The 26,226-nt window shown below is 44.8% G+C and overlaps 2 protein-coding genes across 4 annotated transcripts in view; one reads left to right on the top strand and one right to left on the bottom strand.

The window, feature by feature from the left end:
- Nucleotides 1-2,260, top strand: part of LOC146170995 (uncharacterized) — a 107,142-nt gene extending 104,882 nt beyond the window's left edge. Inside the window, exons 3-4 of one of the 3 annotated variants that reach the window (XM_084586569.1) lie at nt 1,024-1,063; nt 2,034-2,260. In XM_084586569.1, the coding sequence (XP_084442695.1) occupies nt 1,024-1,063; nt 2,034-2,158 (165 nt within the window). In that variant the 3' untranslated portion in view covers nt 2,159-2,260. The remainder of the gene's footprint in view (nt 1-1,023; nt 1,064-2,033) is intronic. The other 2 variants (XR_014702988.1, XM_084586572.1) reach the window with 2 other exon arrangements.
- A 5,083-nt stretch (nt 2,261-7,343) lies between these two features.
- LOC146170994 (uncharacterized) overlaps nt 7,344-26,226 on the bottom strand; it is a 33,466-nt gene continuing 14,583 nt past the window's right edge. The window contains exons 12-17 of the mRNA XM_084586622.1: nt 23,194-23,344; nt 22,078-22,114; nt 12,381-12,420; nt 12,186-12,278; nt 11,859-11,971; nt 7,344-7,547 (exon numbers count right to left, since the gene is read on the bottom strand). Coding sequence (XP_084442748.1) covers nt 11,933-11,971; nt 12,186-12,278; nt 12,381-12,420; nt 22,078-22,114; nt 23,194-23,344 — 360 coding nt within the window. The 3' untranslated portion in view covers nt 7,344-7,547; nt 11,859-11,932. The remainder of the gene's footprint in view (nt 7,548-11,858; nt 11,972-12,185; nt 12,279-12,380; nt 12,421-22,077; nt 22,115-23,193; nt 23,345-26,226) is intronic.

Genomic DNA, 26,226 nt, shown 5'->3' with positions numbered 1-26,226 from the left:
TCGTTTGAGAATAAAGCGAAATACAGAAACTGAAATGAAATAATAATGAAATAATTTTATGTATTAAAATTACTTACTGTAAAGAGCGTGATACGATACCTTGCACCATAGGGTTTTGTCTTTCCTTGCACGATCGCTCGACTACAGATCGCTAGGCCTACGGTCTCATCAGCACTAGGCAGCACGGACCACGGACAAAGTGTTCTAGAAGGCTTCTATTCTAGAAAGTACAAGAAATTTCAGCAATCCACCATAAACCAAAGACTTCATTTAGTCTGAACCTGGTCGGAGCGTCACTTCTGGTTTATGACGTCATGTCTGATTATGACGTTGCTTCCGTGCGTTAAATTAGCCAATTACCACTGCCTATGCCACGACCTACTGTTAATCTTGCCAGCAGTAACCTTGTTGTAGTAATTGTTAACTTGTCTCTGAACGTTATTTTTTTACAAATTAATAAAATTGTCTGTGGTGTTACGAGATGGTCAAATATCCTGCAAATATTTTGATTTTCTTACGTTGCCAGGTTTTTGTGAAATTACAATGTGGCCAACATTTAAAAAAAATAGAAATATTTTGTGGTTAGGTTAGGTTTTCTATTTTTTCAAGGCTTTTGTGTTCAAAAAAGTTACAATTAAACTTATTTTATTGACAAATTGAAGCAGGTTTTTGCATGCTAAAACCCAAAGTTTTTGTGTTGCCAGATGTTTAAATAGTATGTATAAACAATGTTGTCCGATTTTTATGATTTGCATAATATAGCCAATGCGTTGAATGGTTCTTCAAGGCGCTTCACTACAATATTAAATAATCACTAGAAAAAGGTTAATAAAACCTGTATGTGTTTTGGTGGAGTTTATGTTATGAAGATGCTTAGCAATGTGCGTTGTCTGCTTTGCTAGGCACGCCGTAGCCTAGTTAGGTAGGCGCTTTCTGATGTTAGCGAAAAATTGAATGAAAAAGCATATCCGTGTGGAAGACCCAGGTGCCTGGACAATTTCTGTTCGTCTGCGTACTTTGCAGATTCACGGGCGATCTTGCGCTTCGGAGGAACCAGCTCGGGGTAACTGTACGCGTTTCTCTCTCTCTACCTCTCTCTCTCTATTTTTTACGGAGTACGCCTTTGTATATACTATAGCCTTTGGGCGAAGCTTGACATCCCAGCAGAGAAAAAAAAATAATCAAAAGAAAAACGTTGTCGGGAACTTTTCATTGCGCTGCGATAGAGTAACAGCGGAAACAGCTTTAAGCCACGGCGGCATTTTGTAATCGAAAAGAAAGAACACTAACGGATCGGTTCGCGTTTAGCACGCTTCTCCGCTCGCGCAGCCCCCCCCTCCCCCCCTCTTTCTATATATACTATAGCCGCATCCATGCGCGCGCGCTAGAAAAACTAAAGTAATTGAGGTCCTCCGCGGTTTTCTCACATGGGCATTTTGCGTTTAAAGAAAAAATCGAAAGAATCCGCACGCTGTGTCCTTGCTTACCCAGTGGTCTTTTATGATCGCTCATAATATAATTCAAGAGTGTAAATTGCTAGGCTATCTAGTTGGTTTGCAATGCTTAGAAAGATGCAAGCATGTGAAGACAGAACAAAATGTACGCTCATCATTTGCGCTCTCTCAATCGGGGCCAAGTTCCAGACTATTGCAGATCCAAGATCATCAACCTCTGCTCATGGTCTGCTGCCAGTTACCCAATGCTGCCCTGGGTAGATATAAACCCAGTCCGATATTATATATGTTGCTATCATTTGTTCGACTTTGATGTACAAGACAAGAACCACTTGTCACCTCAGCTAAAGCATTCCTGCCTATGAATGGCTTGTTGCGTAGTCACCTAGCTCCACCGATGTAAGTGGCTGGACAAGCAAATTTAATTCCTCATTTCGAGGAGTTTGACCTGCCTTCACCACAATTGCAAAGTAGTAGTTGTGGCTAGAAACAAATCTGTACTCACGATCAGTGCCTTAGCTTTGATCAGCAAGGTACTGCGGTGGTGGAAGCATTTATCAAAACTCATTTTATTCGCAGGAAAATGGTGCCACCTGATTCAGCAACTGTTTTCTGAGGGGGGTCATCACTGCAACATGGATCCTGTTTGTTTTTTCATGAGCACAGTTTTGTTTGGAACGGGGGACGAGCAGCACACACAGTAAATCATGTGAGTTGGAATCATGGAGTTCATATCTTGACCTTGAAATAAAAGTTTCATTTGCCCTCTCATGCACACTATTTATTTTTTTCTAATCATAGTTGTTGTCGTCATGGTTGATGCTTCTCATGGTGCCCATCATGTACTCTGCCACTGCCAAACAGCAGCGTATTAATTGGAACTTATAGAGTATACCTGCGGCCGTGCACAATAGGCTTTAACTTATTGCAGTACTTGGAATAGTGGTGCAGCGTGGTTGCTGCTGGTAGCGTGTTGATTTTTCTTGCTCACTCTTCTAGTTTTTGTGGTTTTGTGCACACAAAGTACACTTCAAGGTGGCGAGTCAGAAATCACAAACAAGTGATTTGTGTTATCTCAGCCATGGTAAAGGAACAGGCTTTACATTCGTCAAAATTTTGCAATTGGGGTCATGCGCAGTGTGATTATTAGACAGGGACCTCTCGCAAGAGGGGCCATGGGGCAATGTAAGACCACTTGGCAATTTAGTTTCTCTGGAACAGATGTCTCCAGTAAAACACTGTTAAACACACAGCATGTTTTGCAATTATATCAATATTGTAGAATGCTTCTCTCAGCTGCACTGGAGAACTGTACGTTTGAGCTCAAATTTTGTACAGAAGCGGCATTTGCTTGGCAGTATTGTTTCATACCACATTTGTTTGGGACAATTGCTTGATTCAGTCTGAATTTGAATATTCGATCACATTGTTTGCGGGGATGGCAAAGCGAAAAAAGTCTCTGCCGGCCTCCCTCCCTTTGTGAAATTTCTATAGTAGAGACAAACAAAATAAGATGGCCTCACCAGTGCCATCACTGGGACAGTGGATTGCTGCGCCGTGATCGAGTCAGGCAAGTAACCCAAACAAATGTTGTAGAGGACAGTATATTGCCAATCAAATGACATTTTTGTGCGAAATTTGAGCTCGAACAATGCATCAGTTTTACAAGGAGAAGTATTCTACGGGGCGCATACAATTGTGGAACACACTGTACTTCAAAACATTTATCCACACTTTATTGGATGTTGACTGTGTAGTTAATGAAATCCTCCAGGTTGGATTGGGTCCTGGATGAACAAATAGTTAATTACCATTCACCTAGCTGACTTGGACACACACTAGTCTTGAACCCCTAGAATGTGAATGTTTCTGCGAAAAAGCAAGGAAGAAATGAAGGAGGGAAAATTAATGTCCACAAGTTTTAACAGAGTAATGTTACATACCAGCAACCACTGTCACCTTCTCAGGTGCCAGTTGCTTTGGACACCATCACTCTGGTACTCCTTGGTGGCTGGCTTCCCGGCGTGAGTGTGTTCAGCCAGTCCCTCAAAACCCCACAGTACTCAATTAAGGCATGTCCTTGGCAATCAGTGCTGGCTGTGTGTTTTTCCATTATCTTCGCTTCCTTTATAATACTGATAGTTCTTTCCCAGTACTGTGCAGTTTGAAGAGCACAAAGCATTAATGTAACTATAATCATGCTATAATCAGCATTTCATGCTTGCTCTGCCAGTATTTTTGAAGAGGGTGCTCCGAGCAGCTCGTGAGTCGGCCACTGAAGTGATATGTCTGATAAGCGTGCTCGGCCAAAGAGTTGAAAACATTAATTCTACAGAATACTCAATGGCCCAGAATGACTAAACATTTCCCATTGTTTTTAGTTATAACCAGTTGTGTTTGTTTGCATGGTTTGCCTGGGTCTTTCATCATTGTTCCTTTTGTGCTGTTGCTGTGTCTCGGAGGGTCTCTCAGAGAAAAGAAGTTGAGGCTTTTAGCGGAGGGCTTTCAGATCCCAAATCCAAATCTGATGGCTTTGCAGGACTCTCAGAAGGGCTTCTGAACATGTTGCAATATGGCCTTTGCAGGCTTTGCGCAGCTGCATGAAGAATGGGCCGGTACGATGTACAGCCTGAAACAAATGTACCATGTGTTTTGCAAAAGTGTACAACAGTTCACGGTGACAGCATTGAAGTAGTGCTGGAGAGACGAACAGTGTATACACGCTCAAATTCAACTGGCAACTGTGCATTGTACCCCCCTTTCTTCCTTGAATATGCATGAGAACAGGATATATCAAGCGTAAGCTAGAAGACATTTACAGAAAAAAATGATACAAGAATGGATGAATAAGTACACAATGTGTACTTGCAGGTAACTTTAGAATATTGTTAACCCAATCAATCCAGCTAGTAACAGGCACATGACTTTTGCAAATTAATTTTCCCACAGAGCAATGAAAGCATACTTTGCCAAATGCAGAAAGGGTGCTAAAACTGTGCTACCAAATCAAATTAATTATTCCAATGGCCTGTCACAGTGTGTTGAATACCATTTTAGCCAAATTATGAAGTAACAACGAAAAATAAGGCAAAATGTCCGTCTCAGAAAGGGAATTTGTCACAAGCACAACTCATAAATAGTCTTTTTTTTTTGTTTTTACCTGGCAACAGCTCGGCTTAGTTCATTACATCGTTGAATAAACAATTATAACAATTCATTGCATGCAGAATCAAGGGACTGTGCAAATTCGTGCAATACTAGCCGTTTTTTTTCTCAAGTGACATTGCTTTCGCCACCACAGTTAAGACTATGCTAGCTTATTATGCTTCTGGGCCAAATACCGAAAAGGCTTGGCTTACTTGGTTTGAGAACTGACTGTGGTCACTAATGCTTTTCTTTTCTTTCTATTCGGAATATAGAGCACAAAGTTGCCAAATTGCGTAAAATGATGCCACACTAGTATGAACATGAAAACCGTTCACCAGGCCAGTTCCATGGCTACATCAGTAGCACGGAACTTGAGCTGCAAATGATAAGTTTTTGCACAGTTGACTTTTTACACATTTACCTTTGGATCAAAAGCCCAGGTATGCTAAGGCACAGCCTATGCCTGCAGCGTTTAAGCTGACTCAAAGGAAAGGCCAAACCCATTATCAATAGCTATAACTGTCTTGCACCAGTAACTTCCTGTACAGACATATTTAGCGGCGTTTGTTGACACATTCACAGTGCTGCGCAGTAAACTCCTTGAGCGTGAGCAGTGAAGGTCATCATGGAAGCACAGACAAATACCAAGTAACAGCAACTTGTCCCAACAAACTGCAACAGCCGTGAGGGATGAGCTACCCAAGACTGACCTATGGGCAGTGTAACCGTGGCATTCGCAAAGTCAGACGATCAAGGGCGACCTTTTTAGCTTCCACCAAAAAAACAAGTTCCAATAGTCCACATTCGTCCATCTAGGCAACTCATTCCCGCTGCTGTCAGCACAAGCAGAACAGCCTCTAGGACATGTCGCCATAAAATAAAACATCAAATTTTTTTGACGCTGTGCTCACCACACCACTGAAACGACTTCTTTTTCCTCATGTTCTACATTTTCTTGCAGACCAGTGAGAAGGTGCAGCTTTGCAGTATTTTTTGGCGATTGACGTCAATGAACCGCCAAAGAATATGCTACTTGCATTGCCCAAATGTATGAATGCTCATAAGGTGCAGAGTTTCTAGCAGATGACCTAGAAAACAGTATATTTTAATGTAACTAATTCCGATTTATTTCAATAATCTCCGGTACTATCCCATCTTGGTAGAACACCAAATTTGTGGAGTTCTGCGCGACAGCAGTAGTTTTCTGCCGTCCACCACACCACACCACGAACAGCCCACCAATGCACAGTGGTCGGTGCAGCCAAACAGGATCAAGTGTGGGAGCCAACATGCTTGCCAGAGAGAGCAGTGTTTACTCCTTGAAAGCAGCTGGCTACTGAGGCACCCTACCTGTTGCTTCATTTAATGCAGCTTCGAGTCATATTCATGTACCAACCATCTCTTAACAGCACTCTTTCACTATAACTTACAGCTGCCTTCCACCATCACATTTAGTTTGTAGTTTCACTATTGTTCACCGTAGTCGCCAATTGAGCACCACACCTTAGTGACTGAATGCATTTAGACTTGTAAATGATTTATAGTTTTCGTTGACTATGGCACGAAATGTTTTTCTGCTTAAGCAAGAGAGGTATGTTTTTATGTTTCCTAAGTGCCTCAAACAGCTAGTACTGACACACGAAGTATCGTAAAATAATTTAGTGAGGTTTTTAGACAACACATTTTTCAAAGGGACTCAAAAACTGAGCCCTTCAGCCCAGGGGCAACAGAGGCAATCCTTGCTGCCCTTCCAGTCTGTGCACTGCGAGCAGGCTAGAGAGAAATTGTGAAATTGTACTTTAATATCATCACTCTCAATGATGCAGTGCCTCTCTAGAGCAGGATACCAGCCTTCACTCTCAGTGTCAGTTGAACACCTGGTAAAAAGGGTGGACAGACAAGCCAGTAAACTGAGAAAAGTGGTCAGAGAAAAAAGAGAGAGAGAAAGTAGCAGTTATCGTGCATCTTCAGGGGCTCTTTCACAGCCTCAAGAAAGTTGGCAGCAGCAGGGGTAGAGTGAAGATCCTTTTTCTGCACCTGATAAGCTTTCCAGAATCTGCAGGAGAGTAGACACTGAGACGGCAGCCATCGCATGCTCAAAGTGACTCCAACAGTGCTTCATAGCATTGCACACAAGGGGTAATTTATTCCGTAACGCTGGCCTCAAGTAAGTAGTATCTCACCAAGGCAGGGAGGTACCTTAATAGTGGGCAGCATATTTTTGAACGCATTTGGGAATGGTGCAACTCGAGCCTTGAAGTTAAAAACTCCACAGTGTTATGCAAAAGCAGAACACGACTGGACAGGGGAACGAATGAAGCTGTCAGAACTGAAAAAAATTAGGGGACACTTGAGTATCCTTAACAGTGTTGCTTTAAGAGGTTACAGTGATGTATACTTCACTAGTGTTCCTTGTTGTAGAGTTTAGAGTTTTGTAGTAGGTATTACTGCTGCCGCTTGTCTTCACCAGCAACCGCACCTTCTCCTGAGGGTCCCCATATTTTTCACCGATGTATGAATTGCATTATAAAATATGCATGTGTCCCGCCCCATTTTACTGCAGAAAAGGGCACGGGGTATATGCATACTTTTATAAGCAACGCATACATCTTGCAAAAATATCTTTGCAGGCTAGCTGGTGCACGAGTGCCGCACCTTTAGTGCTGAAAGTGAGGCACAATGTAAATAAAGTAGATGAAATGAGATATCAGCTGAGGTTTTATTTAAAGGTCACTGTTTATACCACACAGCAACTGTTCTACTTCTCCAGCACTACAGCTTCTGCCGAGGTTCTGTGTTTCTCATCAAACAGCAGTGAATGAAACTTGCGAAGCAGCTTTCTTGTCCTTGCACTTTTCTGCACTATGGTCTCCCCTATTAGTTTGTGTGAATTCTGAGTGCAGACTTGTTGGTTCTTCATCCTGAATGTGGCAGTGCAAACGGATGCTGTAGAAGGGATGGACAAGACATATGCACACTTCAGCACTGAATGATGGATCGAATCTGTGATTTACCTAGGTAACATGTGGCCACTTGGATAACTTTTGGGGCACTGCCTTTTGAGCAGTGGCTGTCCCAAGACTATATTTTTCTTCGAGAGGGGGAGGAGTTTCTACCAAAAAGAATAACAATTTCTTTGTTTACTTTTTATTTACACACCGCTTTTTGTGTGCTTTTGTTGTTGAGTAATAGCTAGCAAACAACACAGGTGTTTTATTATAAGTCATGCTTTGATTATTAACGGTTTGGTTACGTTAGCAGTATTCATATATAATCATTTTCTACTTATCTTAAAATATTTTACTTTAATGAGAGTGCCAGTCGTGAAGTGCAAAAGTAAGTACAAGTAAAACACCGATGACATAGGTATCGTTTCTTCTTGCTTTTAATAATGCAACACTGTTGCTCATTTTTCAAAGGAAAATAAGTCCTCCATTGTTTTCTTTTATCAAAGTAGTTAATGACACGAGATGTGTCAACATGAACATCCTTGTAGGCGTTGAGTGAATAGATGATTATTAGCCAATATGTAGTGCAATAAACACTACTGACCCTTTCTTTCTTTTTTGCTAATTTTTTTTCTTTGTGTTTGTGTGTGTGCTGTGGACCAGTACTTTGTAATTAATTTTTTAACATTGTTTCCTTCAAGACAATACTGTTTTGAGCTGCCGAGTGTACATATAAGTTAGCACTGTGCGTCTATCTTGGCCCTCCTGGGTCACCTACACACAGGGGACAACTGGGAAAAGGTCTTCCCTATGGTCCATCGTGCTCTGTGGCCATCCAGAAAATATGACATAACACTAGGCAGGTAATTGACAAAGTTGAATAGGCCACGTCAGACCACCGTATTACAGCCAACATCCAATGTTGACCTCAGGATGCCTAAAATAGGCTTTGGAGCAGCTCCTGGAGCAGTAAAATATGTGTTTTGGAGCAGTAATAGAGCAGGAAATGTATGCTCTGTAGCAGCTACGAAGCAAAAATATAAACAGTTAGTAGCAGTGATAACAGGCTGCATACTGTCGCCCTGCCTATTTGACTTATATGCTGAGTGCATCATGAGGAAGGCCGGTCTGAACGAGTCTTCAGCTGGAGTGAAGATTGCCGGGAAACATAACAACCTTAGATATGCGGATGATACCACTTTAATGGCAGAAAGTGAAGTGGAACTCAAGAGACTTCTGATGCGCGTACAAGAAGAGAGTGAGAGGTTTGGGCTTAAACTGAACATTAAAAAGACAAAGATCATGGCGTCTTGTCCTATCACGTCCTGGAGCATCAAGGGACAAGAAGTGGAAGCTGTGACAGATTTTCTCTTCTTGGGCTCCAAGATGTCCCCGGAAGAAGACTGCAGCCATGAAATTAGGAGACTCCAGCTTCTGGGAAAGAGAGCCATGGCTAGCCTTGACCGCCTAGTAAAGAGCAGAGACATTACACTGCCAACCAAGATCTTTATAACTTGTGCTATGGTCTTTCCAGTTGTGATGTATGGATGCGAGAGTTGGACTGTGAAGAAGGCTGACCGCCTAAGAATTGACACGTTTGATTGTGGTGCTGGCGGAGACACTTGAGAGTTCCTTGGACGGCCAGAGGAGCAAATCAGTCGATATTGTCGACCATAAACCCTGACTGTTCATTGGAGGGGTCAAATTCTAAAGTTAAAGCTCAGCTACTTTGGTCATCTGATGAGAAGAGAGGAGTCGCTGGAGAAGGGGTAGGCAGCGATCGCGATGGTTAGATGGCATCCTCGAGGCCCTGCAGATGAAGTCATGTTATGTTGGGAAGATAGTGAGAGACCGGAAAGCGTGGCGTGATATGGTCCATAGGGTCATGAAGAGTCTGACACGACTGAACTGGACTGAACTGGTGCTACCTGTTGCGGGACAGTCTGTTTTTCTCGGATGCATAAATTAGCATTACTATGATGTTTTTTCATCATCAGCAGCATCATTTCGAGGTGAAAGGCCATAGCCATAGAGTTAATACCTCTTTGGCCATAGCACGATGAGCCACCGTGAGCCATAGTAGCGAAGGCGCAAAAGCAGACGTCGCCATAAAAGGTTTCTGTTTCCCGAAATGCACCTAAAAACCTCCTTACGTAATTGCACAACCATAAATAACCGATATATAATATATATATACATATATATATATATAAAAGTTCAGTTCAGTTCAGTCGTGTCCGACTCTTCGTGACCCTATGGACCATGTCACGCCACGCTTTCCGGTCTCTCACTATCTGCCTAACATCACATAACTTCATCTGCAGTGCCTCGAGGATGCCATCTAACCATCGTGTTCGCTGCCTACCCCATCTCCGGCGACCCTCAACCTTTCCCAACATCAAATCTTTCTCCAGCGACTCCTCTCTTCTCATCAGCTGACCAAAGTAGCTGAGCTTTAACTTTAGAATATATATATATATATATATATATATATATATATATATATATATATATATATATATATATATATATATATATATATATATCAGAAGGTGTTCTCTTTTTAAAAAATGGAGTATGTTTCACTGTCATATGGAAGTTATAGCCTCCACAATAAATGCTTTATTTATTTGGGTTATGGCATCATGGTGGCGTCTCGCCAAATGGCGGCCGCTTGCCTCAGCTCCGATTCTTCATTACCGCTGCATGATATTGTGCATTCATGGCAAACAAAAGGCATACGAAGCTTGTGCAATGCCTCAAGATGCCCGCATTACCAAACTTTAACGATAAATGCACCATATTTTCTGCGCCTCGTTTGGTTGCCATGGAGACCAAACGTCAGAAAGCACGGAAAGTTCAAATGAGGCTTCCCAGCTCAGCCTGGATTGCCTAAGATTGGCCGTATTTCGTGTTGTCTGAAGAAAATGGTTTACACCCTTTGTAGTTTCATACATATAGTCATATAGTTTCATACAATAATAACACAATTTGGTGAATAAAATAGCATTGTTAGCGTTTACATATTTAAGCGCTTTTTCATGGTTTACTACAGGGGTGCTGCAATCGATGCGGCACCGCTGCATTGGGGAAACCCCTCGGCGGTCGCCTCGTACTGTGTGCCGGGGTGCGCTATTTTTCTAGGCCCCTCAAGCCTTGGAGGCTCATTGTTATCTTCAAACACGAGTCCTACTTATCAAGACCAGTTCTCTTCACTTCAGTTTGCCAGTGACAAACTAGGCTCCCTGATCGATTTTGGTCTTCTTTTCAGTGCCAAAAGACAGTGAAAGCAGGCAAAAAGGAAATTAGAAATTTCAGCACATGTAAAATAACGAGGACGATAGCAAGGGTCACACATTCCTGCAAGTTTCTTCGCTTTAACCGATTCAGCACAGTCTTACAGTAAATTCAGAGAAAACCTGGGCAATGGCCACCTGCTTTCTAGATAAAACTACACGGCATATGACAGTCTTTCACAGTTCCGTCAAATGCTTGGCTGTGAGCACACTCGAGGATGTCAAAGAACTGTTCAAAGTGCTCTCGTTTTCAGTGACTTATTGCTCACAGTAATACAGTAGCAGTGGTGTAGCTGCGTGTGAAGGAGTCGCAGAGCACTAAAAGCGAACAGCCCTCAACACTTCAGCACACTGGACAAATCGTATGGATGAGAGCAAGGAAAATGCTTTGAGAAGACAAATGCCTCCTAAAAAGGCGGGCGACGCTCCAGGCAACATACAAACGACATGCAGCTGGGCTGGCTGGCTGGCTGGCCGATGCACGGCCGATGCAGGGCAGACTCAAAGCTCGGGAAAGCATAGTGAAATTAGCGGACAAATAATCCCTTGCAGACAGGGCCCTTCAGTCACCGTCATGCCTGCCACTGTGCGTGCATCAGAGATCCGCAAGCAACACTGCACCATAAAATTCAGTATTGAGGAGGGATATTTGACCGAGTGCTAGCCATGAGGATCAGTACACAGGCTTTTAGTAGACAATGCATCACTGGCAACTTGCACAGCTGCCTTTCCATTAATGAGCGTCAGATTCCATAGACATGTACGGGCACTGGGCACGACAGTGGGAGCGGTACACGTTATCCCGATTTAGAAATTAATGATCCAGTTAGCGAGCTTTTCAGTGTTGCCTTATTTCCTCTCACACTTAACAGAGGCATATAGACTAGAACTATGAAGACATACACAACGCCACACTATACAAGGCACACATCTGCCCAAAGCCTTCAGTCTCCTTGCACACCTCAATAATTTCATCACAAAAAGGAATAAAGACGGCAGATTTAGCCGCTCACCTTTTCCGCCAGCACAGTCCTGTACAAGTACAGGACTTGTACAGGCCGCCAATCAAGTCCTCGCAGGATTTTTTTTAAAAGTCCAACATGTGCCCGTCACTATCAGCTTTTTTCTGCAAGTTGAGAAATTACACGTTTTCTTGCACTCTGTGAGGAAGCACAACAGTTTCTACAAAAAAGTAGGCAAAAAAAAAAAGACAGTGAGACGAATTATTTTCCACACAGGAGCGAAATTTGGTACCCCGCCACCTCCCCAAACACACACACACACACACACACACAGGCATACTGTTGGCCATAGCCCGAGATGGTGTGTGTAAAACAAACCAATGTGCTTGCTTGCTGTGAGGTGGCCTTGGGTTGAGTGGCAGATGGAATTGTCGCTACATCAGAGTCCGAATCCAACACCAGGTCTGGAACCTTGATTCAAACAAGAAAGGTGCAGCCATTTAGAAAACTGCCCTTACGTAAACTTTACCCCCCCCACCCCCCCAAATTATAAAAAAATATAAAATAACTTACAGCTGGCTTAGTCTTTGCCTTGTTAGCTGCCGAATGGTTACTGAAAGAAAGCATCATTTTAATTCAGTCTTGAGAGCAGAGGCAATGAAAATCATTATGACCGTGTCATTAAATATTCATAGCCACGGAAAAAAAAATTGGCACAAGGTTTACAGACAACATAACTGTGTCGCTTGAAGCAAGACGTGAATTCAGCTCGTTTTGATGAGGTGACAAAATCCAGCAAGAGAAACACAATGTAAAAGTAACGAAAGCGAGCCACAATTTTGGTTTAACAGCCTAACAAACATTTTCTTTCATAAACTTGAATACCTATACTTTTTTTCATACATCAGGTGCAACGCAGCGAAAGCTACACCAGTAGTCCGCAAGAAAAAAAAAAGGAGGCATATCACTACCGCTCGTTCTGTGGCCGAGTGGTTTCTGTGGGAATGGGCTCTATTCTGAGCATACACGTTAGCAATAACTTGCTTCGCGTGCTTGCACATCGCAGTACGAATCTTACAGAAAAAAGTCCACTTCGAAGAGGCAGTCAAGGTCGCTGTTTTGAAGCCATTTAGATGTGCAGTGCGGAGGCCACAGCTGACAGGGTTGCGGAGCAGCGAAAACGCGACACGAATGAAAACGACAAACAAACACACAAATTACCGAATCCGATTTTTTTCTCCCTAAAAAAAAATGCCTTTTATGAAGTTGATGGCAAATGTAAGATGCATTAGACTTGCAGGCAAAACAACTATTATTTCCTGTCGGCAAGAGCGGGCACTGTTTTTCATCGCGAATGCGAGAAACGCAAACAAGAGCTCTAGCTCCGGCAGGGTTGCACTTGATGTATGAAACGGAATATACACTACCATTTCTGAGAGAGAGAAAAAAAAACTTTGAAGTCCCATTTGCTCCAAACCGGACATGAAGTACCACGAAAAAAAGTAATAATAATGAGCTGGCCTCCTACGGAGCCAGAAGTGACAATTGGCTTATGACATGACATGCCTGGCTTTTCCAAGTCCACTAGGGAAGTTTTACTACACTTCAAGAACAATCAAACGCCTCGTTCTCAGACATTCTGTCCCACACCAATCATTTCCACATATAATATATGCTGGTGTTCATGATCCCTGGAACGTTTTCTTAATGGAACATTGAATTTTAGGTGGCCAGTTTTTTTCGTTTTTGTTGCGCAATGAAAACTTGCTGTCTAAAGTAATCGATTGCAGAACAGTTTTGCTAGAAATAGTGTACCAAATTGTAATTATGAAACCTCTTTTCTTCAAAACTACAGTGCTCAGTCTATATACTATAAGGCAAGACTTTTTATTAAAATTCCAAATATGAAAACTTGGGTGCTGGCTGAGTTTCGAACATTTTGTCCTGCCATGCAAGTGGCGGTGCGACCGTGCGCGCACTCCCCTAGTCTGGCAATGGTGCCTCCAGCAGACTTACGCCTGTATTCACAAACACGCCTCGACTCGACGCTCCACCTCCACTCCGTGTAGAAGAGCGAACAGCCGCTCCTCCACTCCAGGGCCGATTCGGATTCACGAACGCCCCTCGGCGTTTCCTCCTCTGTCTCCTCGAGAATACCCCTTCCACTCGAAGCAGCGCAAATAGCATACAGGGACGAGATTAAGGAGAACTTTTGGCCCGAAAACTGCATGCTGGAGTGTGTAACAAACTCATTTTTTCATGTCGGGTCTTCTAAACAACCTTCACCAGCATTATCGACGTTAACAGCGTAGTAGAACTTGTTTTGTGAGCTGGATGAAAAAGGCGGCTGTGAAAAATGCCCAAAAATGCATTTGCATCTGGCAACAGTCCCTGCTGATGACGAGAGTTTACGCAGACCATGACGTAGGCTTTGAGAAATGGTGTGAATACTTCGGCTTATTTTATGCACCCTTCTTACCATGAAGGAAGGAGGAAAGCTAGGGCAATAGCTCTACACGAAAAATATGCAACAAGCGAAGGAGCCGTCTGTGTTAACGCGGCAGAATACGCAACAAGAGGAGCGTTCGCACTGGCGGTGGTGGACGTGCACGGACGGCTGCAGGCATCAGGGTCTGTAGCGACAAAATCTTCGAAAACCACGGAAGAGGCAGCTGTGGCACTAGCCATAGCTAGCACCGACGCTGATACAATCTTCTCCGATTCTAACTTTGCTGTCCGTAGCTTTGCAGGGGGCAGAATCTCAACTGCAGCGCAGAAAATACTGAAACTGACCAGGCAATCATACAGAGAAATTGAGGTGATATGGGTGCCAGCTCACTCGGGGAATCCGGGAAATGAGGCGGCCCACAACATGGCTCGAGGTTTCGTCAACCGAGTCGGTGGGTCCTTCGTATCCATGGGTTACTCCAAGGAGGGGCTGGCATCTTTTCACGATATCACAGGTCATTACAGATTGGAACGGCACAAATTTCCACCACCTGACAAAACGTTGGATAAGGCACAGGAGACCGCTTGGAGGAGACTCCAGACAAGATCCTTTCTTAGCCCTTACCTATTAGCAAAAATGTACTCGGATGACTTTAACCCCGCGTGCAGGTCCTGTGGCGAATCAGCCACGTATGATCACATACTATGGCAATGTAAAGAACAACCTCCACTGGAAGATCTAGTACAAATTCCTTCTCTTGAGCGATGGGAGGCCATTCTGGTCAGCTCAAACTCGGGCATTCAAGCCTTGGCCACCGAGTGGGCCACTGAGGTCGCCGCTAGCCATGGACTGGAGGTCATCTAGAGCGGACAGTCTGCATCTGCATTTTGACGAAATAAATGTTTTCCAATCCAAAAATCGGCTTATTTTTGGTGTGAGATCTATGCTTGCCCTTTGCTGCTTTGCCTTTTTTTTATTGTCAGGCTTTGACAGACTTTTTTTTTTTATTGCCAGGCTTTGACAGACATCAAAATATATTGAAGAAAAAAAAAAAAGTAAAAGCCACCAACTCCTACAAGCATGGCCCTTGCCTTCATAGGGCCCAGGAGACGAGCGGTGAAAACATGCGTGCTGCTTTGCAATGCGTTTCATCTCATGCACACTGAATTCAACTCTCCGGAAGCAAATGCAGCACGCAGTTTTCAAACAAGTTGGGAGCCCTAACTGAAAATGTGCTTGAAAAGCCATGCCTTTCGTCAGCAGCGAATATCCCTCTGTAAGACAAGCACACCAACGCACTCCCTTGACAATGTCGAGTGTCCGAAGACGTACTATGTACCCTCGTCGGACAAGCCATTGATGTGCAGGGTGCAGCACAGATGTCCGCACAGTCCCATCGGGCCTCCAGTGCCCCCCAGCTCATTGCACGCAACACGCTGTTCCCTCACAAGTTCGTTCCCGTCTGCGGACCCCAAAGGGCAGGGCGAGCCACGGAAGGAGTGCTTGACTGAGTCTGGCTGCGGGCGAGCTCACCATTAACGGTCAAATCGCGCCTCAACCCTACACTCTGTAGGCTTTGAAAAGTTGTCCACTTTTCTGGCGACGACTTGAAATGTGCCCGCACCACAGAAGCGTAATGCAGTGATCAACTACAGCACTGGTGTTGGCGGCTGATCACGGTTATCCATGCTCGGCGTGAGTGGCAGGAACAGCAGGAAGCTAGCCACAGCCGCACCCGTAAAACGATAACGTGCCAGAAATCCGGGGTAGCTGTCACTCCCAGCCTATGCTTTTAGAGAAAGGTGCGGTACATCCCCGTAGCATCTGCTTTCGTGAGAAGTTTGATATACAAGTAGAACGAAGTACACACAGCGAGAGCCATGTTTACAAGTGGAGTGGCGGTCGAGTAGCAGCCAAGGAACAAAAACAAGCCTCGAGGGCCACTTGGAGTAGAAGTTCAAGTGAAGGCGTGTTCGTGAATATGGCGGTGAGATTCCTTCGCCATCCCCCACCACATCCCCTCTCCCCAATCCACTAATAGTCTCTTTGTACCAGCCAAGGCTGAGCTGGGTACTACTGCTGCAGTCACGTGCGCCCTCAGCACGACCGTGAAACACTTCACACCTTCTATAACTTCAAGTAATAAGGATTTACTGTAAGCACTTTAAAAGTAGTTTTTCCTAGATTTACTTTTTTGGTTTCCATTCTGCATTGTCCTTTTGAGTACACATAAAAAAAAAAAAGTAATAAAGAAAGAGAGTTCGACCGTAACAGGTGTATGATTAATGGCGTTAGCTCGAGTATTACACAATTTATTCCTAGGTCTCAATTCCAGTACCAATGTGCACACCACGTAACTGAAGCTGATTGTTTGGAACCACCCGCACCCCTCTACCGCTACTGGTTCCCCCCCCAACGAAGGTCACACCCCATTATGGTTTCGAGGACCAAAGGTCGTCTGTGCGAATCTCTTACAGGTTAGGATCCAACTTGAAAAAACATTCAGTGCACCACACCGTGCCGATTCGTCTGACACTACTCAGAACATTGGATCTCAACCGAGTGGACTACAATTTTTGCCACCAATGGTGATTGCAAGTGACGACACACACCCTTTCCCAGATGGAGTATATGGCTTTGTCAATAGCCTAGCAGGGGGGGAGGGGTAGCTGCTCCTGGCCCTACAGGGCTGGGAATGGTAGGCTCCGCTGCTAGCCTGTCATAGGCCGTAACTGCACCAACCACCGTAGCCACCGCTGGCGGACGGACGGCTTTTGCAACATGTCTTTCTCTCTCCCTTTTCTTCCTTTCTCTTTTCTTTCCTCTGTCTGCATGAGGCAGCCGTCATTGCACTAGCCACCAAAGCCACCGCTTCAGTGGCGGACGACGGCTGATGCAACACAGACACGTATCTTTCTCTCCCCTTTTCATTCTTTCTCTATTTTTCCCTCTGTCATCACGAGGCAGCGGAGGTGGCTCAGTTACAGAGCCAGTCGCAGGACCGTGCCTTTTTTTTTCCTTCTTCTAACTGTCGCAACAACACTCAGCACAATAGGTAATGCAGTGGTGGCAGAGGGCCTTCGGGTCACGTGGCTTTGGGGAATCATGACATCACACATGGTGGACCAGGTGGTGGATTCCATTGCATGGGTGGTCTCGTGGTAGCTAAGAAATTATTTGCAATACTGTAGCTATGATCACGTGACTTGGCCGCTATCTTGAATCTTTCTTAAAACTACATACGACAAAAAGTAGATAAAACGAAAAATCATGGACTTTTCACAACTTCGTTAAAGCTAAATTTAAATGTACCTTTGTTCTACTCATGCAAATAGTCCAAGTGAAGCACACACAGTGTAAAATGCACAATACTGAAATTGAATAAAGTAAGGATGTGCGTACATCGAAATTTTCGAATACGAATTGAACACGAATATGGAAAAAAAAAATGCCTTCAAATATTGAATCGAATATCTGATCAGTGAACAAAATGGAAAATTAACATCTTGTTAATTTCAGAATTCATGTCCCCGCTGACATATTCCCTGTTAATACTATTTCCCGTTTTATATGGTCCAAGTAGATATGTTCCCGGATAAGACTACCGTATTTAAGGTTCGTTCGATTCAGAACTGGTTCTCGGCACCAATTCTGAAAAAGTTCCGCCGGTGCCAGTCGGGTGCCGGTGAGGTGCAGTTCCAGTTTTGTGGTTCAGGTGCAGGTGCAGCTTGCAGCGCGTCAGCAGCGCCACTTCAGAAGAGCTAGTCGTCTGCTCGCGAGTTCCCGTGCGCCGCGAGCTTTAGGCCCCAATATAGTCTGACGTTTTCGACGCGACTCGTTGAGTCGGCGACGTCGGCCACGGCACGTCGGCTACGGCGGGTGCGTCAAAAAACTGCCGCTTCTACAGTCTGGCGCGGCTGGCGTGCCCGGTGCCGCGTCGCGCATGCGCACAAGACGCCCTCTAGGGCTGGTACGTTTTCGGTGTGCATTTTCGAGCAGACGACAGGTCACCTACAGGGACGAACTGGCTGCCTATCGAGGCACTAATTATTGTTGTGATCAAGGCAATGATGCGGTGTGTTTACTGCGAATGTTCACATGGCACAAAGCATGTACAGTCAGCCGTGGAGACGCCCAGCCCAGCAACGGTCTGAGCCCGCGTCGACGACGGCTACAGACGGAACGATGATTGTGTACGTGCGTGTTTTACTGAAACCTAATCATAATTTAAGTATCTGTACGAATACAGAAGAGTTAAAGATTACACAGTAATGAGGATCACTTTTTCGGCCGGCCGCAGTTTCTGTAGAATTCCATAAATTTCGCAAATTCCCTGGTTGTTGAGCCGCTGACGTTCCATGTGGCCAAATCGAGTACGGCCTTCGATTCCGGCGTGTACAGGTCACAACTCTATGCGAAGCCGCTTCCACAGATTTTGCTATTTTTCCACTGAATGTACTGCATATAAGTGAAACAACACCATCGTTACACCTCCTAGAGCAATGCATTAAAACGTGTATGGCACACGCACCGCAGCGAAGAACTCACAGCTGTGCCCGGCCGCTCTACTGACAGTTTGCATCCCAGGCATTTTTCTTTCCTCTGAACGTCTCTGTAGTCAATCCGCTTGGTATCATAGACGCAGGGCTGCCCTCGAATGCCTTCTAGCAGCTTTTCCGCAACAGTGTCTGAAATGCGCGCGCGGTCGCTGTCTACATGCAAGCCGCCATCTTCACTGCGCGTGAGGAATGCTGGGATGCGTGGCCGACGCGTCTGACGTGGTCGACGAGAAATAGGCGAGATTCTATTTGCGCGTCGGCGACGTTGGGCCGTGTCGGCTCGCGCTCGCTACGTCCATCACGCCGTGACGTTGGACTATAGACCTCGGTTTTTCGCCGACGTAACGTCGCGGAGACGACGTGCGCGCGCGCGTGCGTTACGTCAGACTATATTGGGGCCTAAGTTTTCGCGGTCCGTCACGACGTCGTGGACGACAACATCGTCGAAGTCAATTTTAAGGAATTTCTGGAGTCCTTCGACAGTGAGGATGAGAAGCCCTACGCCGTGCTTTCCTTCGAGGCAACATCGTTGTTCAGACCGAGACTGACTGGTTCAGACAGACCGCAATAACCGAGTTCCCGTACAACTGAAGCAATGTTGCCAGATATTTCAGCTTTGAACTCGAGAGGGTATTAAGGTTGTCACGAGAGACCTTAGAGGAACTTGCCATTTCACAGAGAATGACGCCGGATCCGTCGACGACGGGAGAAAATGTCCCTAAGTCGATAATCGATGTTTTTAAGCATCTCATTGGCAGCGCGCGTCGTCTGCTAGCGCCGTCAACACGTGCACCACTTTTCTGCACCTCCTCCTCGGAGGGTGCCGTGGTTCTTTGCACCACAGCGGCACCACGACTGCACCTAAAATCAATCGCGGACAGTGGTGCAGGGAATGCTGTGAATCGAGCGCTTTGGTGCAGCGCACCGTGAACCGGTTCCGGCGGTGCAGAGAACCACGGCTGAATCGAATGCAGCTTTACTTGCATAATGCTCGCACTTTTATTCGCGGAAAATTGATGCCAAGTTGGGGAGGTGTGATAATTATGCGGGGAAAATTTTCGAGCAAATATTTTGGAGCGCTGAAAGATTATTTAAATAGGTGCGAATCTGGATTCTTAGGTCAGCTATTGTAATTATAACCATATTATTTTCAAGCAGCAGTACAAGGTCACCAAAAGCACTTTATTTACCGCACGCAGCCTCATCATTACTCCCCGCATTCCGTGGTATAATGCTCACAGCAGACTATACAGTTCTACTCTCGATCAGAGACTTGATCCGAGTCCGTATCGGCACAGCAATCGCTGTCTCCAGTAGCGCACTACGCAGAACTGGTTGACGTCGAAATGCATGCTGGCAGCACGGTTCCTATGCTGTAGCCCGTACTCGAAAGCTTTCAGCTTAAAAGCAGCTGTATAACTTGCGCACCGCCCCACCGCGATGTGGCACCAAGAACACGGTAGACGGTGGAACAAAGCAAGCAACACGGACGGAACGAAGGAACAATGACAATGAGACGCGGAGAAACCATGCAAAACGGCGACGACTACGAGCATCATGGAGGGAAAAAAAGAAGACTAGCATAACCGGCGATGATGATCTACACCAGCACGCTATCGCCGTCTGGTAGCGCGTGCACACGAGGCCAGCTAGGTTCAGTAGCACTCCAAAGACGGCGCTTGTTACTACTAGCAGACGACTCTCGCGATGGTAATATTGGTGGTGCGATGATTATGCAGGGAAAACAATTCAGATTTTTGATGCCCAATGTTAGTGGTGCGAGCATTATGCAAGTAAATACGGTACTTCCTGGTTTATATGTTCAAAATTCCAACAAACTGTGGTCGTATAACACGCTTTGCAATCAACCGGACATATGCTAATGAGCCCTCGCTACACGAAAAACTGATCAGCGGTGTTCAGCCGCCCCAGATGCTTTCCTACACTGCCAAGGTTCAAAGGGACAGCATCAAAGAAAACAAACGAGCCAACATACGAGGTGCCCGTTCCCATGAAAACAATTTCATGAAAAGCAACGCAGTGACTTCTTTGCGGTGCCTAGGGGCATAGGAGTGAACCACTTGATAACGACAACCATTCACCTGCTTACGAGTGGGCTGAATCTGGGGGACGCGACATGAGCAAAAACACAACTGTAAGCCATCGTGATGGCTTCTCCACATGTAACTGATGTAAGGGAGCGAAGGATCCAGAAACAACCAAGGAAATGATCCTGGCTCGCCATTACCTTCTACGAACCGGATTTGCGCTTAGGACAATGCAAATAGGGACTCAATTCTGCGAAGCTAAAAAAGGAGCTGTGCATACTGGATGTCTATAAATGCTAATCTACACTCTTATGCCGTGAAAGTAAATTCCAAATATTTGTACCTCCTTTGCAATATCAGGCTATTCGGATGACACATTCTCCCGGACAATGTGATTTTTTCCCCACATTTTTCTTTCAGCTAATCCGAGGTTCTACTGTACTTACAAATAAATTTACACTAGAATTGCCCAGAAGTGTGTACTCGATTGAGAAATCCAGTATAAATTTATACAGAATTCTGTAAGCTGGTTTTCTGTACAAGAACCTGCATGAAACCGGGTGGAGATGCTATATCCCTGCCGAAAAAAGTAAAATCTAGTTAAATCGGGCTGAAAATACTGCTGAAAAACATTTATGTGACAGTAACTTTAGCTGAACACCTGCACGGTGGTTGTGTGCATTTGAGATGAATCAAAGTCAGAATGATGTTTTTTTTTCCCCACAAGAAGGTCCTCATCACGAAAGGGGAACGCCCCTCTTCACTAAGCAACCACATCACGTTTCGTGAGGCGGGACCTTCCCTTTTGTAAATAAGGCCTTGCCGGCACTACAAGTCCACACGGTCAAGCACCGCAGTGAAGCGTACAGTGGGGTGAAATTGCGGATAATTCGACAATTTTTTGGTGCATTCGAGTATTCAAAATTCTGAATGTTAGAATATTATAAACAATAATTAATATTAATTAATAGAATACAAATATATTATATAGAAAAATATAACATATATAAAATAATATATATAATAAATACATAAATAAATACAAAATAAAATTATTAAAATGTTATTATTAGAAATATTAGAATAGAAGTTAGAAAAATTAGAAATAAATAGTATATTAAAATTAGAAATTAGAATTGGAAATTTTCTCAATGAATGATTGTTAGAATATTCGCACACCTCTAGAAGAAAGCTGAAATTTACAAGGAACTTACTTCTTCGCGTCTCTCTTTCCATTCTTGCTTTTTTCTCCTGGACATAAACAACAAACATTCACTTACACTTAGCTGAGTTGATACGTTTCTTACAAAGTTTATGACCGTTTGATATGGCAGAGCTTCCCTGTTTATTGTTCGCCTGTTCATAACTGCAACGCAACAAGTGCAACTTTTTCCAACTACAACTATTGTTACTTCATTACACGCATTCAGGCTGTCAACCCTCCATTAGGCCAAGATAGAAAATTGAACAGAGAAATTAATACTTACTAGGCATGCATACCAGTCAACAACATGAAGATTATACTTTGCAACATGCTATGCATGGCTTCCAACATAACCTAGCATGTGTGATACATCCCCATATGTATTGCTTTTGTCGCTACCTTTTCCCCTAAATTATTAAAACACAAACTCGTTAGACCATCAGATGCATTTGCCTTTGTTTTGTTCCAAACACATTTGTGTTGTTGCCAAGCTAAATGAAGAAATAGATCGGATCACAGGACGGAGGAAAGAAAGCCTGCGCTGGTGACAAGACAAGCTGAAACAAAAGATCTTCCCGGAATATGATTCAACAGATGTCGAGGACACAATCAAGCTGACTCAATGCCACATTCTAATTGCAAGGAGGCTACTTTCACCGAAAGGAAACTTTACAAGCCATAAAAGCTATATATATATATACATATATATATATATATATAAAAAACGTATTAGCTACAGGTACCACCTCTCTACGCTGCCTGCAAGAGCGAAATCTGAAGATGCACCCACAATCATCCTCCTCCAACCAGCAGTAACCAAAATTTGTAAGTTTAACCCAGTGAAGATAAAAAAAAAATATGCTGCTTTAAACTCCACATCTCTCGGCGAAAAACACCATTTTTTGCTCCCAAACAAACAACAGGGCCCCAAAAAGATTAGGATTTCATGAACAGAACTTTCACGAAATTCAGCTCTGTGACAATTTTAACTAAGCCGCCATACAAGAAGCCTGTAACTGTGCATGATTAACTAGACATCACATCCTCACTCCAACAAAAAAAAAGAATTGAGCAGAAATAAAGCAAAAACAACTTTTCGTAATACTAATAAGCGACTGGCACTTGCCTGCCTCAGCAAGCCTCTTGTGGAGGTCCAACACCACACGACAGATGTTAATGGCCAAGAAAGTGCATCGCTTGATGTAGTACTCGACCACATTCATTGCACGACTGCTCTGCTTCTGGTTTTCGTAGACTTGAGCCATTTTGAAGTAGCCCTGTGTTAAAACACACATTTTCGGTGCATTTCAATAAGACCGCCGCAAGTACATGCTACTGCAGAGTGTAACACTGAGAAACCTTCAGTAGCCTTTCACGCTTCTAAGAATCAATCTCAGTTATTTTGTACACAACCTAAGACGTAGCATGCTTAGTGCAGGACCAGCTGCAGTTGAACCTCGTTACAACAAAGTCTGATTGGGCTGCAAAATTTATTCGTTACATCCGGTATTCATCTTAAAAGCACACACAAAAATTCACGCGTACAAATGAACTATAATAAACCCAAGAAAAGCGTACTGTAATATGGACCACACAAAGCTGCGAAATGGTATAAAAATGAAATTTCGCCTTTCATTCATGTCGGCAAGCAAAAATGCAACACAAAAAAAGACATTGCCCCCTGCATCGAACAGTTTTACAGTCAAATCCGGTTATAACGAACTGCGTAATTTAACGCGATTTGTTCGCTATATAAAGTATTTCGCTATAACCGAACTTGTTTATAACGAACTTCAGTACCAAATTCGTTATACACAATGCCCAGAACAGCGCAGCGAAAACGCACTAACTAAAGAAACACCGTGCCGCTCACTATGAATCTACAAAAGAAATTTATTGCAGATAAATGCTCACTTATTTACAAGTAGGCAGTAATTTTCGCCTGAACACTGCGTTTAACTCCATCAGCGAGAATCACACTTTCCACATGCGACATTTCCACAAACTCCAGTCCGCTTCCCTGTATTCCGGAGCAGTATCGGCGCAGCAGATCGGTAGCAACGAGGGCTTCGTGCAATGTCGGGCGAGGGCGATCGTCTTCCGGCAGCGGCTCCTCGGTCTCCTAGTTCGCACCAGATGCCAGCATGTCGGCAACAATTTCCGAGTCCAACGGGCTCGCTGTCACGGCTACATTGTCGTCAACAGTGAGAAAATCCTATAGGGCAACTTCTTCGGGCACAGCGTCCGGAACGTCAGCGAGTTCTCCCCACAGCGTGGCAACATCGCTGTTATCTTGCAGTGCGCGCTTCACTACCAGCTTCTGCATCCTCTCGACATAGTCCAGCATGGTGGAAGCAGTTGCGGATTGTGGATTGCTTCACGTCTTGCCAGGCACGGTTAATCATTTCTATTGCGGCCAGCAAATTAATCTTGAGCTCGTCGTTAACCCACAATTTCGCCAATAGCCGCTCATAACGCGTTTCCTGTAGCCCAGCTAGAAAGCGCAGATGATCCCCTGATCGAGGGGCTGCAAAACCGCTGTTGCATTCGGTGGCAGGAAACGAAGCTCGATGTTCTTCAGCGTGACGCCGCAGTGGTGCGCAGAACAGTTATCGAGGAGGAGGCAAATCTTGCGCCCGCTCATTGCAAGTTCCTCGTCCCAGCCACGCAGCCACGCTTCGAACAACGTTCTGGTCATCCAGGCCTTAGAATTTGAGTTGTATGTGACTGGGAGTGAAGTGCATCCTCGCAGGCACATCGGTGACTTGAACTTGCCTATGACAAGCGGCCGTAGCTTTTGTCGTAAGAAGAACGGTGACTCGGGCCTTATTCAATTTACCGCCATGGCACTTCTCATTTTTTACCGCCAAGGTTCTGCTCGGCAGCAGTTAATTGCCAAAACAAGGCAGTCTCGTCGGTGTTAAAGATACTGCACGGTTCGTATCTCTCCGTGACAGCACGCCACACGTCTTGCACCCACTTCTCAGCACTCTCAGCATCCACTGCTTGGCTTTCACCTGCAACCACCTTTCCGGTGATGGAGTAGCGGTCTTTAAATCGTTGGAGCCAACAACTGCCCGCCGTAAACCCCTCGACGTCCAGGACGAAGGCAAAATTTTTTGCCTTCTGTTGCCGCATGGGGCCAGAGACAGGCAGATTTCGCGCGCAAACGTCCAAGAACCATTGGAACAGCGCTTTCTCTACTTGGTCGTAAGCCAGCTTGCGGTGGCGAAAGCCATCACCATTTGGTCATTCCTGTGCATTGCCTCTGATGGCCGACTGGTTTTTCAAAATGGTGCTCCGCGGAATTTTGAAATGCGCGGCAACGTTGGTCAGACTTTTTTCCGCCGCGGCCAACGCAGCGAATTATCTCGACGTATGCGCTGTGTGAGACCTTGGGGAACGGAGCCGTCGCCAATCCCCCCTCCCATCTGACATCGGCATGTGCTAGAAGTATTACGGCCCGGCGGCATGGGCTGCCCGGAGAGTACTCGGAGCCGGCACAAAGGCCCGCCCATTGGCGGGCGTTTGGCGATCGATCGCGCGCGCTGAGTTCGCTATATGCGATGTGTAGTTCGTTATGAAAAATACATTTTATATGCATAATGCTAGCGGAAATTCGAGTGTTCAATATAAAACATAATTCACTCTATCCAAGTTCTTTATATTCGGGTTTGACTGTATTTTTAAAAACTGGAGGGGTTATCTGGAACGCATTATAGTGTGAAATCTACGGAAGCTGCAGTTACAGCTAAACGTAAGGTGCCCTCTGGGAGCTGCAGTGTCAAATGGCGAAAGTTTAACCGTGGCCTCCGAAATCAGCTCCGGTGCAACGGCGCTCTTGATCGTGGAGGCCACGAGTCTGCTGCATCATCTGGGACCCATCGCATCAAATGACTTATGTTTTATCCTACGTAGAACTGGTTATAACGAGCAAAAGCACCCGCCACAGTCGTTTAATGGTTCAGATGCTCCACCTCTGAAAAACCTGTACCTGAATTCAAACCAGACTAGTTCTAATCCGCTTTATAGCGTGAAAGCACAAGAGGTAAAGGTCAATCCACTCTCTCTTATCTGGCAAGCTTGACAGACCTGTAGTAAAGACTTACACATTAACAAAGCTATGCCAGACTTGGTTTGAACTGCCCGTGTGAGGTCA

This window comes from Amblyomma maculatum, unplaced genomic scaffold (assembly GCF_055883805.1).
Source record: "Amblyomma maculatum isolate TAMU_Amacu unplaced genomic scaffold, ASM5588380v1 scaffold_24, whole genome shotgun sequence".
In the NCBI taxonomy this organism is placed as follows: domain Eukaryota; kingdom Metazoa; phylum Arthropoda; class Arachnida; order Ixodida; family Ixodidae; genus Amblyomma; species Amblyomma maculatum.
The sequence above is the reverse complement of the archived record's forward strand: the minus strand, read 5'-3'. Positions and strand labels throughout refer to the sequence as shown.